The 16787-nt window shown below is 35.3% G+C and overlaps 5 protein-coding genes across 5 annotated transcripts; all 5 read left to right on the top strand.

Moving 5' to 3' along the window:
- The first annotated feature begins 795 nt into the window (after positions 1 to 795).
- Positions 796 to 3032, top strand: LOC110694145. The gene is made up of 2 exons (XM_021871311.1): positions 796 to 877; positions 1818 to 3032. Exon 2 carries the CDS (start codon positions 1836 to 1838, stop codon positions 2289 to 2291), a length of 456 nt encoding a protein of 151 aa, XP_021727003.1. The 5' UTR covers positions 796 to 877; positions 1818 to 1835; the 3' UTR covers positions 2292 to 3032.
- Positions 3033 to 4962: 1930 nt separating this feature from the next.
- On the top strand, positions 4963 to 6562 carry LOC110694146. The gene is made up of 2 exons (XM_021871312.1): positions 4963 to 5025; positions 5339 to 6562. Exon 2 carries the CDS (start codon positions 5357 to 5359, stop codon positions 5810 to 5812), a length of 456 nt encoding a protein of 151 aa, XP_021727004.1. The 5' UTR covers positions 4963 to 5025; positions 5339 to 5356; the 3' UTR covers positions 5813 to 6562.
- Positions 6563 to 8484: 1922 nt separating this feature from the next.
- On the top strand, positions 8485 to 10084 carry LOC110694147. Its single transcript, XM_021871313.1, has 2 exons — positions 8485 to 8547; positions 8861 to 10084. The coding sequence occupies exon 2, from the start codon at positions 8879 to 8881 to the stop codon at positions 9332 to 9334; it is 456 nt and encodes a 151-aa protein (XP_021727005.1). The 5' UTR covers positions 8485 to 8547; positions 8861 to 8878; the 3' UTR covers positions 9335 to 10084.
- A 1924-nt stretch (positions 10085 to 12008) lies between these two features.
- LOC110694604 lies at positions 12009 to 12855 on the top strand. The gene is made up of 2 exons (XM_021871770.1): positions 12009 to 12068; positions 12382 to 12855. Exon 2 carries the CDS (start codon positions 12400 to 12402, stop codon positions 12853 to 12855), a length of 456 nt encoding a protein of 151 aa, XP_021727462.1. The 5' UTR covers positions 12009 to 12068; positions 12382 to 12399.
- Positions 12856 to 15529: 2674 nt separating this feature from the next.
- On the top strand, positions 15530 to 16480 carry LOC110694148. The gene is made up of 2 exons (XM_021871314.1): positions 15530 to 15589; positions 15903 to 16480. The coding sequence occupies exon 2, from the start codon at positions 15921 to 15923 to the stop codon at positions 16335 to 16337; it is 417 nt and encodes a 138-aa protein (XP_021727006.1). The 5' UTR covers positions 15530 to 15589; positions 15903 to 15920; the 3' UTR covers positions 16338 to 16480.
- The last annotated feature ends 307 nt before the right edge of the window (positions 16481 to 16787 follow it).

The raw sequence follows: 16787 nt of genomic DNA on the forward strand, positions 1-16787 counted from the left end.
TTGATTTGTATAATGTTATTATAGTGTTGAATATTGTTATAAAGAGGAGAGAGACTACTTTTTTACAAAATGATAAGTAATATGCGAAATTACATTTTTGCCCCCGATATGGGCCCAATGAGCCCATACCTAATAGTGGTCTATCACTACTCATCGACATGGGCCAGATGATTCCATTTGGACTATGTCACTAATTGGTCAAAGACTCAATATGATTCCATATCGACCTACGTCTATCATCCATGTAGAGAGATGCTTGCAACCATATAGATACTTACCGTAGATTTGACAAGACCTCCCCATGGCCCAGTAAATTACAATCAATAAAGCATATAAAATCAGCTAATCAAGTAAGTACTCCATACTTGGTATCATATTGAAATTCATTTATGAATTTAGCCATTTTTACACATTTGAATAAGTTTTAAATAATTAAAAATACTTGAATACAGTAGTAGTTAATTAGACTAGCCTTAATGTTCATTGGAGAACCAATAATTGAGGTGTGCCATGTAGAAAATTTAATTTGTTTGACTAAGATGCATATATCATATGGAATGTATTTTACTTTTAAAATTTCCAACTAAAATAAAATATTTGCACAACAAAACGTGTTATGAGATAACTTTAAAATTCATTCCAAAGAGCATAGAATAACTTTTTGTTAAAAAACTTATTTATGAAATAAGGATGATAAGCTCCAATCTATCTATCGCAAAGAATAGAATTTATAGTGTGTCCCACACAACTATATAATTAAAAAAAAACCCGAATATTTCTTGATCTTCTCCTACTATATAATGGTGGGCAAGTATGGCATTGTAATTTGCAAGTCACACAGATTTAATATATACAAGAGGGTGATACTTCTTTTAAGGTAAGTAACTATAATTTTAGGGCTTGTTCACATTTAATTAATTTCAGTTCAGTCAGTTCAGCTCCAATTAATTCAGGTTCAGTTCAGTTCAGCTCATAATTCCCCTCTCTAATAAAAAATTCATTTCATCTCAGTTGAGTTCAGTTCAGTTCATTAAATGTAACAGGCCCTTAGTTATATTAAGCTTTGTTCTTCAATTCATCCATTTGTCACTAACATATATATGTAACGTTAAAATACTTTATCATCATTTTAATTGATATACTTGGTAAATCAATAAATTGTTGATACTAATTCCTCTGTTTTTTTTAGTTGACACTTTTCTATTATCACACTTGCCACGCATGTTTTTAACGATTGATATTTCTAATTATCAACATTGTAAAATTATAAAAAGTGCATATTAATAATATATACATTGAAACGATTCAATTCAAACAAGATCCCACATGAATATGTTTTATCGTATTTATAAACCACAAAAGCGCGTCAAAACGTGTTGTGTGAATAGTATAAAAGTCAAACGGTGTCAGCTAAAAAAAGCAAAAGAAGTATTCTATACCAAAAATAAAGTAATATAATTAATTATTAGGAGATAAAATGTCAATTATGAACTGCATAATCAATAAAATATTATGGTAATTATATTTCAAACGACTGATGTAACATTTTTGTTTAAAAATACTTTATCATCATTTTGATTGAATGATTGATATGCTTGGTAATTTATTGTGGCTTAATTTGGAGGAGAATATGGGGATGGAGATGAAAATGTTAGGTGGGGATGGGGGTGGGGAGGTCACTTTTGCCCCGCTCCATTGACATCCCTAACTATAATTATATTTCAAACGACTATTGTAAAATTTTCATGTAAAAGTACTTTATCATTATTTTAATTGATATGCTTGGTACTCGTAATTTATTGTGGCTTAATTTGCAGGGGAATATAACTGAAAAGATGGCCAACATTCAAGAATATGCAGCAGTGAAGGTGATGTTCAGTAACAATGTCCAAGCTACGTTGAGTGTTAAGCTGATCAATGGAGATGGAGAAGACCCTGCAGACGTTTACGGAAATATAAATGGCCGATTTGGAATTGGCAGTCAATTTTCACTTTTTAATAAGCAGCAAAGTCAGCGTATTGAAGTAAGGCCTGGTGAATTCATTCCCTTGAGTAGGTCCGATGTCAATGTGCCTGAAGAAGCCAGGGAAATGGAGATTGAAGCTTACTTGATGGACTATGATTCTGTTTCTCCCGACGATGAAATTGCAAATGGCAAAGCCGTCTTTCTAGTCAAGGCTTCTGGTGAAAGTGATAAGAAGACCATTACCGGAAAGTATGGCTCCATTGAAGTCAATGTACAGCAAGTCAGCAACGACAATGAGAACGGTGGAGTGGTGGGTGGTGGCTGAGGACGAACAGCGGCAATTGAATGAGGCAGAGGCAGCGACAACAGTGACTGAGTGACACCAAGCGTGGAGCAACGACGACAGTGGAGCAACGACGACAGTGGAGCAACGACGACAGCTGACTGTGTTGATGCGAACGGTGGAGTGGTGGGTGGTGGGTGGAGCAACGACGACAGTGACTGAGTGATGACAATGGTGATGACTGATTTCGCGTGAGGCAGAGAGGAAGATGAGAAATTGAGAAGTGGAAATAGGCAGGGAGGCAGAGAGGCAAAGCAGAGAGCAAGACTTTAGGTTATTTCCCGTGTCATACCAAAACGGCCCGTGTCTAAGGGTGACACGGCCCGTGTCCAAAAATCAAAAACGTCAAAAATAAACCGAACACGGTTTTTGGAGTGTCCGAGACGTTTTGCCCCGTGTCCCACGCGTGTCCGTGTCCGACACGCATGTCGACTCGGACACGCCTGAACTTACGAGTGTCCGTGCTTCGTTGTCTGGGTCAAGTCAACTCTTGATAGGTTCATAATAAGTTCGCATAAATTCATATTGGGCTCAAAACGGGTTTGATTGGGTTAATTTAAAGTCATATGACTTTGGGTCAAGTTAATTTTGGTTCGGTTAGATTCGGTTCGATTAAATTCGGTTAAGTTGAAATTAGGATATGGTTGATTCAGTATTGTACTGTGTCAATTCCAATTCAAATCCTATTCAAGTTTCACTGAATTTGGTTCAGGTTGATCAAATTCAATATTCAAATTAGATCATTATTAAACTAGATTAATTATTCAGTTTTACTTTATTATTGAGTCATTAACATGTCACATGTGTCATTAACACTTACAAATTATTCATTAGTTTTCTCATCGATCATTAGATCAATTCTTAAGTCATTTATCTTCAAGTCAAATTAAAATTGAATTATCAATGACTTATATCATACGTACATAGTGATATGACTACGGTAAATAATGAACATATATGATAGCCACATATTGATTAAATTGACCTTGAGTATATTAAAACATCAAATTAGTTAAATTGAATTAATAAACTTCATATATTTTATGTACTTGCATTTCAAATTAAAAATCGTATACTCACTACTCTCAGGCTCTCAGCCCACGCACCATTTCAAAATGAAGTTTATAACGATTAATGAAACAAACAATTTCATGAATTGAAGTAATTATGTTTAAGAAAAAAAAAAATAGGAAAACCAAAATAATAAGTTGGGTTGAGAATTATGTTTGTTTGAGATCATGTTAAATTAAAATCATTTTAGATCAAAACAAATTAGATTGAATCGAGTATTTTTTTGGGTGAATTTCAGGTTAGGTTGAGTCAGGTTAGGTTAAACCAGTTCATTTTGAGTTCAAGTTGGGTTAAGTTTAGGTCGGGTCAAATCGGTGCCACATTATTTTTATATCAGGTGAAATTTGGATTAGTTTAGGGCGTTATAGATCTGGTTTGAATCATGAATTTCTCAGGTTAAACTAGGTCGGTTACAGGTGGGGTTTGAGTCATGAATTTCTCAGTTCAAATCGAATAGGCACAATCTAATTACAACAACAAGCACAATCTAACATAGCATATGCATAACACAAAACTAGCTAGCAACTATAGGCGGGATATAAGCCTACGTTAATTCCTCTTAACTTTTGCTGGGTAGGAAAAGGAGGCCTCAAGAGTCAAGACCACAAATTCTAACCAAGCTTGACTTTTATAGGCTTTTAACAAGATAACCTTCTTTAATTCTCTAACATGCAAGAAATTAACTAACCTATCTCTTACCTCCTATTTGTAGATGATATCCTCTTTTTTAGGAAGTTATGTGATATACTTCTACACTCAACCTTGTCTTGCTTGTTCTGACCCCTGTGTGAAACTTATCCACCCCCGCATGCATTACCTCTTAGTTCTTTATCCTAGTAGATGCTTCCTTCTATCAACACACCTTTGATGTGTGTATTGGAGGCATATGATACATTTATTTTAAGGAGTAGAAAGGGGTTTCCCTTAAAAAATCAAGGTTGAGGATGCTAACTTTGCTGAATTCTTGATTGTTTTGATTGTCGTAATGTCGTTGCTTGGTTTAAGTATTATTAAAAGGACGATGTGAACATATGTTCTGACTCTAAAACTGCTATGACTAGCAAAACTGATGTGCAAAAAATTAAAGATAAATACTTGACTATTTCAAATGTTTACAGGGAGTTTATTCAAAAGACAAGGGTGCAAAATGTTTAGTGTCTTCCAATAAACCAGGTGCCTCAAGCGCATCTTCTGACGCACCAAGGTGCATGGTGGGCATGATGTGCTCTGGAATTTAGTTGTCAACCCCTTTATTAATAGCTCAAGTACTTTAAGCCCCTGCGTGAGTGTGCTTAAGAACTTAAATATGAAACTTCTATCTGTAAACAAATCAATTCATTAATAAAAAGTCATCCGCCATCTACAAATGAAATCTAAATTAACAAATACATAAAATTGAATCAAATTAGGTTTTCCTTCGTCAGAGCTACGATTGGTGGGACTATGGGTGGAATAATGATAGGCTCCATTTTATCGCAAAAGAATTATTTATAGAAGAGTCCCACAACTATATAAAAAAATAAACAATCGAATATTTCCTTTTTTAGATCTTCGATCTCCTACTATATAATGGTGGGCAGTATGGCATTGTAATTTGCAAGTCACACAGATTAAATATATACAAGAGGGTGATACTTCTTCTAGGGTAAATGCCTATAATCTTAGTTAAGCTTTGTTCTTCAATTCATCCATTTGTCACTAACATATATATGTAACGTTAAAATACTTTATCATCATTTTAATTGATATACTTGGTAAATTAATAAATTGTTATTTTATACCAAAAATGAAGTAATATAATTAATTAATTGGAAATAAAATGTCAATTATGAACTACATCACCAATAAAACACTATGGTAATCATATTTCAAACGACTATTGTAAAATTTTCATTTTAAAATACTCTATCATCATTTTTCTTTATATGCATGGTGATTTATTGTGGCTTAATTTGTAGGAGAATATATCTGAAAAGATGGCCAACATTCAAGAATATGCAGCTGTGAAGGTGATGTTTAGCAACAATGTCCAAGCTACGTTGAGTGTTAAGCTGATCAATGGAGATGGAGAAGACCCTGCAGACGTTTACGGAAATATAAATGGCCGATTTGGAATTGGCAGTCAATTTTCACTTTTTAATAAGCAGCAAAGTCAGCGTATTGAAGTAAGGCCTGGTGAATTCATTCCCTTGAGTAGGTCCGATGTCAATGTGCCTGAAGAAGCCAGGGAAATGGAGATTGAAGCTTACTTGATGGACTATGATTCTGTTTCTCCCGACGATGAAATTGCAAATGGCAAAGCCGTCTTTCTAGTCAAGGCTTCTGGTGAAAGTGATAAGAAGACCATTACCGGAAAGTATGGCTCCATTGAAGTCAATGTACAGCAAGTCAGCAACGACAATGAGAACGGTGGAGTGGTGGGTGGTGGCTGAGGACGAACAGCGGCAATTGAATGAGGCAGAGGCAGCGACAACAGTGACTGAGTGACACCAAGCGTGGAGCAACGACGACAGTGGAGCAACGACGACAGTGGAGCAACGACGACAGCTGACTGTGTTGATGCGAACGGTGGAGTGGTGGGTGGTGGGTGGAGCAACGACGACAGTGACTGAGTGATGACAATGGTGATGACTGATTTCGCGTGAGGCAGAGAGGAAGATGAGAAATTGAGAAGTGGAAATAGGCAGGGAGGCAGAGAGGCAAAGCAGAGAGCAAGACTTTAGGTTATTTCCCGTGTCATACCAAAACGGCCCGTGTCTAAGGGTGACACGGCCCGTGTCCAAAAATCAAAAACGTCAAAAATAAACCGAACACGGTTTTTGGAGTGTCCGAGACGTTTTGCCCCGTGTCCCACGCGTGTCCGTGTCCGACACGCATGTCGACTCGGACACGCCTGAACTTACGAGTGTCCGTGCTTCGTTGTCTGGGTCAAGTCAACTCTTGATAGGTTCATAATAAGTTCGCATAAATTCATATTGGGCTCAAAACGGGTTTGATTGGGTTAATTTAAAGTCATATGACTTTGGGTCAAGTTAATTTTGGTTCGGTTAGATTCGGTTCGATTAAATTCGGTTAAGTTGAAATTAGGATATGGTTGATTCAGTATTGTACTGTGTCAATTCCAATTCAAATCCTATTCAAGTTTCACTGAATTTGGTTCAGGTTGATCAAATTCAATATTCAAATTAGATCATTATTAAACTAGATTAATTATTCAGTTTTACTTTATTATTGAGTCATTAACATGTCACATGTGTCATTAACACTTACAAATTATTCATTAGTTTTCTCATCGATCATTAGATCAATTCTTAAGTCATTTATCTTCAAGTCAAATTAAAATTGAATTATCAATGACTTATATCATACGTACATAGTGATATGACTACGGTAAATAATGAACATATATGATAGCCACATATTGATTAAATTGACCTTGAGTATATTAAAACATCAAATTAGTTAAATTGAATTAATAAACTTCATATATTTTATGTACTTGCATTTCAAATTAAAAATCGTATACTCACTACTCTCAGGCTCTCAGCCCACGCACCATTTCAAAATGAAGTTTATAACGATTAATGAAACAAACAATTTCATGAATTGAAGTAATTATGTTTAAGAAAAAAAAAAAATAGGAAAACCAAAATAATAAGTTGGGTTGAGAATTATGTTTGTTTGAGATCATGTTAAATTAAAATCATTTTAGATCAAAACAAATTAGATTGAATCGAGTATTTTTTTGGGTGAATTTCAGGTTAGGTTGAGTCAGGTTAGGTTAAACCAGTTCATTTTGAGTTCAAGTTGGGTTAAGTTTAGGTCGGGTCAAATCGGTGCCACATTATTTTTATATCAGGTGAAATTTGGATTAGTTTAGGGCGTTATAGATCTGGTTTGAATCATGAATTTCTCAGGTTAAACTAGGTCGGTTACAGGTGGGGTTTGAGTCATGAATTTCTCAGTTCAAATCGAATAGGCACAATCTAATTACAACAACAAGCACAATCTAACATAGCATATGCATAACACAAAACTAGCTAGCAACTATAGGCGGGATATAAGCCTACGTTAATTCCTCTTAACTTTTGCTGGGTAGGAAAAGGAGGCCTCAAGAGTCAAGACCACAAATTCTAACCAAGCTTGACTTTTATAGGCTTTTAACAAGATAACCTTCTTTAATTCTCTAACATGCAAGAAATTAACTAACCTATCTCTTACCTCCTATTTGTAGATGATATCCTCTTTTTTAGGAAGTTATGTGATATACTTCTACACTCAACCTTGTCTTGCTTGTTCTGACCCCTGTGTGAAACTTATCCACCCCCGCATGCATTACCTCTTAGTTCTTTATCCTAGTAGATGCTTCCTTCTATCAACACACCTTTGATGTGTGTATTGGAGGCATATGATACATTTATTTTAAGGAGTAGAAAGGGGTTTCCCTTAAAAAATCAAGGTTGAGGATGCTAACTTTGCTGAATTCTTGATTGTTTTGATTGTCGTAATGTCGTTGCTTGGTTTAAGTATTATTAAAAGGACGATGTGAACATATGTTCTGACTCTAAAACTGCTATGACTAGCAAAACTGATGTGCAAAAAATTAAAGATAAATACTTGACTATTTCAAATGTTTACAGGGAGTTTATTCAAAAGACAAGGGTGCAAAATGTTTAGTGTCTTCCAATAAACCAGGTGCCTCAAGCGCATCTTCTGACGCACCAAGGTGCATGGTGGGCATGATGTGCTCTGGAATTTAGTTGTCAACCCCTTTATTAATAGCTCAAGTACTTTAAGCCCCTGCGTGAGTGTGCTTAAGAACTTAAATATGAAACTTCTATCTGTAAACAAATCAATTCATTAATAAAAAGTCATCCGCCATCTACAAATGAAATCTAAATTAACAAATACATAAAATTGAATCAAATTAGGTTTTCCTTCGTCAGAGCTACGATTGGTGGGACTATGGGTGGAATAATGATAGGCTCCATTTTATCGCAAAAGAATTATTTATAGAAGAGTCCCACAACTATATAAAAAAATAAACAATCGAATATTTCCTTTTTTAGATCTTCGATCTCCTACTATATAATGGTGGGCAGTATGGCATTGTAATTTGCAAGTCACACAGATTAAATATATACAAGAGGGTGATACTTCTTCTAGGGTAAATGCCTATAATCTTAGTTAAGCTTTGTTCTTCAATTCATCCATTTGTCACTAACATATATATGTAACGTTAAAATACTTTATCATCATTTTAATTGATATACTTGGTAAATTAATAAATTGTTATTTTATACCAAAAATGAAGTAATATAATTAATTAATTGGAAATAAAATGTCAATTATGAACTACATCACCAATAAAACACTATGGTAATCATATTTCAAACGACTATTGTAAAATTTTCATTTTAAAATACTCTATCATCATTTTTCTTTATATGCATGGTGATTTATTGTGGCTTAATTTGTAGGAGAATATATCTGAAAAGATGGCCAACATTCAAGAATATGCAGCTGTGAAGGTGATGTTTAGCAACAATGTCCAAGCTACGTTGAGTGTTAAGCTGATCAATGGAGATGGAGAAGACCCTGCAGACGTTTACGGAAATATAAATGGCCGATTTGGAATTGGCAGTCAATTTTCACTTTTTAATAAGCAGCAAAGTCAGCGTATTGAAGTAAGGCCTGGTGAATTCATTCCCTTGAGTAGGTCCGATGTCAATGTGCCTGAAGAAGCCAGGGAAATGGAGATTGAAGCTTACTTGATGGACTATGATTCTGTTTCTCCCGACGATGAAATTGCAAATGGCAAAGCCGTCTTTCTAGTCAAGGCTTCTGGTGAAAGTGATAAGAAGACCATTACCGGAAAGTATGGCTCCATTGAAGTCAATGTACAGCAAGTCAGCAACGACAATGAGAACGGTGGAGTGGTGGGTGGTGGCTGAGGACGAACAGCGGCAATTGAATGAGGCAGAGGCAGCGACAACAGTGACTGAGTGACACCAAGCGTGGAGCAACGACGACAGTGGAGCAACGACGACAGTGGAGCAACGACGACAGCTGACTGTGTTGATGCGAACGGTGGAGTGGTGGGTGGTGGGTGGAGCAACGACGACAGTGACTGAGTGATGACAATGGTGATGACTGATTTCGCGTGAGGCAGAGAGGAAGATGAGAAATTGAGAAGTGGAAATAGGCAGGGAGGCAGAGAGGCAAAGCAGAGAGCAAGACTTTAGGTTATTTCCCGTGTCATACCAAAACGGCCCGTGTCTAAGGGTGACACGGCCCGTGTCCAAAAATCAAAAACGTCAAAAATAAACCGAACACGGTTTTTGGAGTGTCCGAGACGTTTTGCCCCGTGTCCCACGCGTGTCCGTGTCCGACACGCATGTCGACTCGGACACGCCTGAACTTACGAGTGTCCGTGCTTCGTTGTCTGGGTCAAGTCAACTCTTGATAGGTTCATAATAAGTTCGCATAAATTCATATTGGGCTCAAAACGGGTTTGATTGGGTTAATTTAAAGTCATATGACTTTGGGTCAAGTTAATTTTGGTTCGGTTAGATTCGGTTCGATTAAATTCGGTTAAGTTGAAATTAGGATATGGTTGATTCAGTATTGTACTGTGTCAATTCCAATTCAAATCCTATTCAAGTTTCACTGAATTTGGTTCAGGTTGATCAAATTCAATATTCAAATTAGATCATTATTAAACTAGATTAATTATTCAGTTTTACTTTATTATTGAGTCATTAACATGTCACATGTGTCATTAACACTTACAAATTATTCATTAGTTTTCTCATCGATCATTAGATCAATTCTTAAGTCATTTATCTTCAAGTCAAATTAAAATTGAATTATCAATGACTTATATCATACGTACATAGTGATATGACTACGGTAAATAATGAACATATATGATAGCCACATATTGATTAAATTGACCTTGAGTATATTAAAACATCAAATTAGTTAAATTGAATTAATAAACTTCATATATTTTATGTACTTGCATTTCAAATTAAAAATCGTATACTCACTACTCTCAGGCTCTCAGCCCACGCACCATTTCAAAATGAAGTTTATAACGATTAATGAAACAAACAATTTCATGAATTGAAGTAATTATGTTTAAGAAAAAAAAAAATAGGAAAACCAAAATAATAAGTTGGGTTGAGAATTATGTTTGTTTGAGATCATGTTAAATTAAAATCATTTTAGATCAAAACAAATTAGATTGAATCGAGTATTTTTTTGGGTGAATTTCAGGTTAGGTTGAGTCAGGTTAGGTTAAACCAGTTCATTTTGAGTTCAAGTTGGGTTAAGTTTAGGTCGGGTCAAATCGGTGCCACATTATTTTTATATCAGGTGAAATTTGGATTAGTTTAGGGCGTTATAGATCTGGTTTGAATCATGAATTTCTCAGGTTAAACTAGGTCGGTTACAGGTGGGGTTTGAGTCATGAATTTCTCAGTTCAAATCGAATAGGCACAATCTAATTACAACAACAAGCACAATCTAACATAGCATATGCATAACACAAAACTAGCTAGCAACTATAGGCGGGATATAAGCCTACGTTAATTCCTCTTAACTTTTGCTGGGTAGGAAAAGGAGGCCTCAAGAGTCAAGACCACAAATTCTAACCAAGCTTGACTTTTATAGGCTTTTAACAAGATAACCTTCTTTAATTCTCTAACATGCAAGAAATTAACTAACCTATCTCTTACCTCCTATTTGTAGATGATATCCTCTTTTTTAGGAAGTTATGTGATATACTTCTACACTCAACCTTGTCTTGCTTGTTCTGACCCCTGTGTGAAACTTATCCACCCCCGCATGCATTACCTCTTAGTTCTTTATCCTAGTAGATGCTTCCTTCTATCAACACACCTTTGATGTGTGTATTGGAGGCATATGATACATTTATTTTAAGGAGTAGAAAGGGGTTTCCCTTAAAAAATCAAGGTTGAGGATGCTAACTTTGCTGAATTCTTGATTGTTTTGATTGTCGTAATGTCGTTGCTTGGTTTAAGTATTATTAAAAGGACGATGTGAACATATGTTCTGACTCTAAAACTGCTATGACTAGCAAAACTGATGTGCAAAAAATTAAAGATAAATACTTGACTATTTCAAATGTTTACAGGGAGTTTATTCAAAAGACAAGGGTGCAAAATGTTTAGTGTCTTCCAATAAACCAGGTGCCTCAAGCGCATCTTCTGACGCACCAAGGTGCATGGTGGGCATGATGTGCTCTGGAATTTAGTTGTCAACCCCTTTATTAATAGCTCAAGTACTTTAAGCCCCTGCGTGAGTGTGCTTAAGAACTTAAATATGAAACTTCTATCTGTAAACAAATCAATTCATTAATAAAAAGTCATCCGCCATCTACAAATGAAATCTAAATTAACAAATACATAAAATTGAATCAAATTAGGTTTTCCTTCGTCAGAGCTACGATTGGTGGGACTATGGGTGGAATAATGATAGGCTCCATTTTATCGCAAAAGAATTATTTATAGAAGAGTCCCACAACTATATAAAAAAATAAACAATCGAATATTTCCTTTTTTAGATCTTCGATCTCCTACTATATAATGGTGGGCAGTATGGCATTGTAATTTGCAAGTCACACAGATTAAATATATACAAGAGGGTGATACTTCTTCTAGGGTAAATGCCTATAATCTTAGTTAAGCTTTGTTCTTCAATTCATCCATTTGTCACTAACATATATATGTAACGTTAAAATACTTTATCATCATTTTAATTGATATACTTGGTAAATTAATAAATTGTTATTTTATACCAAAAATGAAGTAATATAATTAATTAATTGGAAATAAAATGTCAATTATGAACTACATCACCAATAAAACACTATGGTAATCATATTTCAAACGACTATTGTAAAATTTTCATTTTAAAATACTCTATCATCATTTTTCTTTATATGCATGGTGATTTATTGTGGCTTAATTTGTAGGAGAATATATCTGAAAAGATGGCCAACATTCAAGAATATGCAGCTGTGAAGGTGATGTTTAGCAACAATGTCCAAGCTACGTTGAGTGTTAAGCTGATCAATGGAGATGGAGAAGACCCTGCAGACGTTTACGGAAATATAAATGGCCGATTTGGAATTGGCAGTCAATTTTCACTTTTTAATAAGCAGCAAAGTCAGCGTATTGAAGTAAGGCCTGGTGAATTCATTCCCTTGAGTAGGTCCGATGTCAATGTGCCTGAAGAAGCCAGGGAAATGGAGATTGAAGCTTACTTGATGGACTATGATTCTGTTTCTCCCGACGATGAAATTGCAAATGGCAAAGCCGTCTTTCTAGTCAAGGCTTCTGGTGAAAGTGATAAGAAGACCATTACCGGAAAGTATGGCTCCATTGAAGTCAATGTACAGCAAGTCAGCAACGACAATGAGAACGGTGGAGTGGTGGGTGGTGGCTGAGGACGAACAGCGGCAATTGAATGAGGCAGAGGCAGCGACAACAGTGACTGAGTGACACCAAGCGTGGAGCAACGACGACAGTGGAGCAACGACGACAGTGGAGCAACGACGACAGCTGACTGTGTTGATGCGAACGGTGGAGTGGTGGGTGGTGGGTGGAGCAACGACGACAGTGACTGAGTGATGACAATGGTGATGACTGATTTCGCGTGAGGCAGAGAGGAAGATGAGAAATTGAGAAGTGGAAATAGGCAGGGAGGCAGAGAGGCAAAGCAGAGAGCAAGACTTTAGGTTATTTCCCGTGTCATACCAAAACGGCCCGTGTCTAAGGGTGACACGGCCCGTGTCCAAAAATCAAAAACGTCAAAAATAAACCGAACACGGTTTTTGGAGTGTCCGAGACGTTTTGCCCCGTGTCCCACGCGTGTCCGTGTCCGACACGCATGTCGACTCGGACACGCCTGAACTTACGAGTGTCCGTGCTTCGTTGTCTGGGTCAAGTCAACTCTTGATAGGTTCATAATAAGTTCGCATAAATTCATATTGGGCTCAAAACGGGTTTGATTGGGTTAATTTAAAGTCATATGACTTTGGGTCAAGTTAATTTTGGTTCGGTTAGATTCGGTTCGATTAAATTCGGTTAAGTTGAAATTAGGATATGGTTGATTCAGTATTGTACTGTGTCAATTCCAATTCAAATCCTATTCAAGTTTCACTGAATTTGGTTCAGGTTGATCAAATTCAATATTCAAATTAGATCATTATTAAACTAGATTAATTATTCAGTTTTACTTTATTATTGAGTCATTAACATGTCACATGTGTCATTAACACTTACAAATTATTCATTAGTTTTCTCATCGATCATTAGATCAATTCTTAAGTCATTTATCTTCAAGTCAAATTAAAATTGAATTATCAATGACTTATATCATACGTACATAGTGATATGACTACGGTAAATAATGAACATATATGATAGCCACATATTGATTAAATTGACCTTGAGTATATTAAAACATCAAATTAGTTAAATTGAATTAATAAACTTCATATATTTTATGTACTTGCATTTCAAATTAAAAATCGTATACTCACTACTCTCAGGCTCTCAGCCCACGCACCATTTCAAAATGAAGTTTATAACGATTAATGAAACAAACAATTTCATGAATTGAAGTAATTATGTTTAAGAAAAAAAAAAATAGGAAAACCAAAATAATAAGTTGGGTTGAGAATTATGTTTGTTTGAGATCATGTTAAATTAAAATCATTTTAGATCAAAACAAATTAGATTGAATCGAGTATTTTTTTGGGTGAATTTCAGGTTAGGTTGAGTCAGGTTAGGTTAAACCAGTTCATTTTGAGTTCAAGTTGGGTTAAGTTTAGGTCGGGTCAAATCGGTGCCACATTATTTTTATATCAGGTGAAATTTGGATTAGTTTAGGGCGTTATAGATCTGGTTTGAATCATGAATTTCTCAGGTTAAACTAGGTCGGTTACAGGTGGGGTTTGAGTCATGAATTTCTCAGTTCAAATCGAATAGGCACAATCTAATTACAACAACAAGCACAATCTAACATAGCATATGCATAACACAAAACTAGCTAGCAACTATAGGCGGGATATAAGCCTACGTTAATTCCTCTTAACTTTTGCTGGGTAGGAAAAGGAGGCCTCAAGAGTCAAGACCACAAATTCTAACCAAGCTTGACTTTTATAGGCTTTTAACAAGATAACCTTCTTTAATTCTCTAACATGCAAGAAATTAACTAACCTATCTCTTACCTCCTATTTGTAGATGATATCCTCTTTTTTAGGAAGTTATGTGATATACTTCTACACTCAACCTTGTCTTGCTTGTTCTGACCCCTGTGTGAAACTTATCCACCCCCGCATGCATTACCTCTTAGTTCTTTATCCTAGTAGATGCTTCCTTCTATCAACACACCTTTGATGTGTGTATTGGAGGCATATGATACATTTATTTTAAGGAGTAGAAAGGGGTTTCCCTTAAAAAATCAAGGTTGAGGATGCTAACTTTGCTGAATTCTTGATTGTTTTGATTGTCGTAATGTCGTTGCTTGGTTTAAGTATTATTAAAAGGACGATGTGAACATATGTTCTGACTCTAAAACTGCTATGACTAGCAAAACTGATGTGCAAAAAATTAAAGATAAATACTTGACTATTTCAAATGTTTACAGGGAGTTTATTCAAAAGACAAGGGTGCAAAATGTTTAGTGTCTTCCAATAAACCAGGTGCCTCAAGCGCATCTTCTGACGCACCAAGGTGCATGGTGGGCATGATGTGCTCTGGAATTTAGTTGTCAACCCCTTTATTAATAGCTCAAGTACTTTAAGCCCCTGCGTGAGTGTGCTTAAGAACTTAAATATGAAACTTCTATCTGTAAACAAATCAATTCATTAATAAAAAGTCATCCGCCATCTACAAATGAAATCTAAATTAACAAATACATAAAATTGAATCAAATTAGGTTTTCCTTCGTCAGAGCTACGATTGGTGGGACTATGGGTGGAATAATGATAGGCTCCATTTTATCGCAAAAGAATTATTTATAGAAGAGTCCCACAACTATATAAAAAAATAAACAATCGAATATTTCCTTTTTTAGATCTTCGATCTCCTACTATATAATGGTGGGCAGTATGGCATTGTAATTTGCAAGTCACACAGATTAAATATATACAAGAGGGTGATACTTCTTCTAGGGTAAATGCCTATAATCTTAGTTAAGCTTTGTTCTTCAATTCATCCATTTGTCACTAACATATATATGTAACGTTAAAATACTTTATCATCATTTTAATTGATATACTTGGTAAATTAATAAATTGTTATTTTATACCAAAAATGAAGTAATATAATTAATTAATTGGAAATAAAATGTCAATTATGAACTACATCACCAATAAAACACTATGGTAATCATATTTCAAACGACTATTGTAAAATTTTCATTTTAAAATACTCTATCATCATTTTTCTTTATATGCATGGTGATTTATTGTGGCTTAATTTGTAGGAGAATATATCTGAAAAGATGGCCAACATTCAAGAATATGCAGCTGTGAAGGTGATGTTTAGCAACAATGTCCAAGCTACGTTGAGTGTTAAGCTGATCAATGGAGATGGAGAAGACCCTGCAGACGTTTACGGAAATATAAATGGCCGATTTGGAATTGGCAGTCAATTTTCACTTTTTAATAAGCAGCAAAGTCAGCGTATTGAAGTAAGGCCTGGTGAATTCATTCCCTTGAGTAGGTCCGATGTCAATGTGCCTGAAGAAGCCAGGGAAATGGAGATTGAAGCTTACTTGATGGACTATGATTCTGTTTCTCCCGACGATGAAATTGCAAATGGCAAAGCCGTCTTTCTAGTCAAGGCTTCTGGTGAAAGTGATAAGAAGACCATTACCGGAAAGTATGGCTCCATTGAAGTCAATGTACTTTGGGGTTGATCTCATCTGATCTAATCTAATCTAATTGATCATGCTGCAATCTTAAATCTTAATTACTAGCTTACCAGCTAGTATAATTAAATAAAACTTTATTTCCTGCAGTATTGTTCATGTACTATTTCAATACAATTACCTAAATAATACGAAGATTATTATAATAAATGTTCCAAGGGATTAGATTAGAATTTAGATTAGAATTTAGGATATAATAAATGTTCCAAGGGATTATTATTCTTGTGTCGTTCATGCTTTTCATTATTTTTATTTGTTCGCTTTTTGGTTCTCTTAGCTTATCCCTAGTTTCTCATGGGCAACTCAATGGATTCTCCATATGGATTGTTCTTGAGTTTATTGATTTTATTCATTCAGATATTTAATTTCTCTCTTTTAATTATGTTTTCTTTAAATTGAATTATTAGGTTTAATTTCAATTATTTATTTTATGCTTGA

The sequence above is a fragment of the Chenopodium quinoa genome, unplaced genomic scaffold (genome assembly GCF_001683475.1).
Source record: "Chenopodium quinoa cultivar QQ74 unplaced genomic scaffold, ASM168347v1, whole genome shotgun sequence".
Lineage (NCBI taxonomy): Eukaryota > Viridiplantae > Streptophyta > Magnoliopsida > Caryophyllales > Amaranthaceae > Chenopodium > Chenopodium quinoa.

Bases quoted from the DNA above. Each gene is read 5' to 3' on its own strand.
- LOC110694145 (XM_021871311.1), top strand. From the start codon at position 1,836: ATGGCCAACATTCAAGAATATGCAGCAGTGAAGGTGATGTTCAGTAAC.
- LOC110694146 (XM_021871312.1), top strand. From the start codon at position 5,357: ATGGCCAACATTCAAGAATATGCAGCTGTGAAGGTGATGTTTAGCAAC.
- LOC110694147 (XM_021871313.1), top strand. From the start codon at position 8,879: ATGGCCAACATTCAAGAATATGCAGCTGTGAAGGTGATGTTTAGCAAC.
- LOC110694604 (XM_021871770.1), top strand. From the start codon at position 12,400: ATGGCCAACATTCAAGAATATGCAGCTGTGAAGGTGATGTTTAGCAAC.
- LOC110694148 (XM_021871314.1), top strand. From the start codon at position 15,921: ATGGCCAACATTCAAGAATATGCAGCTGTGAAGGTGATGTTTAGCAAC.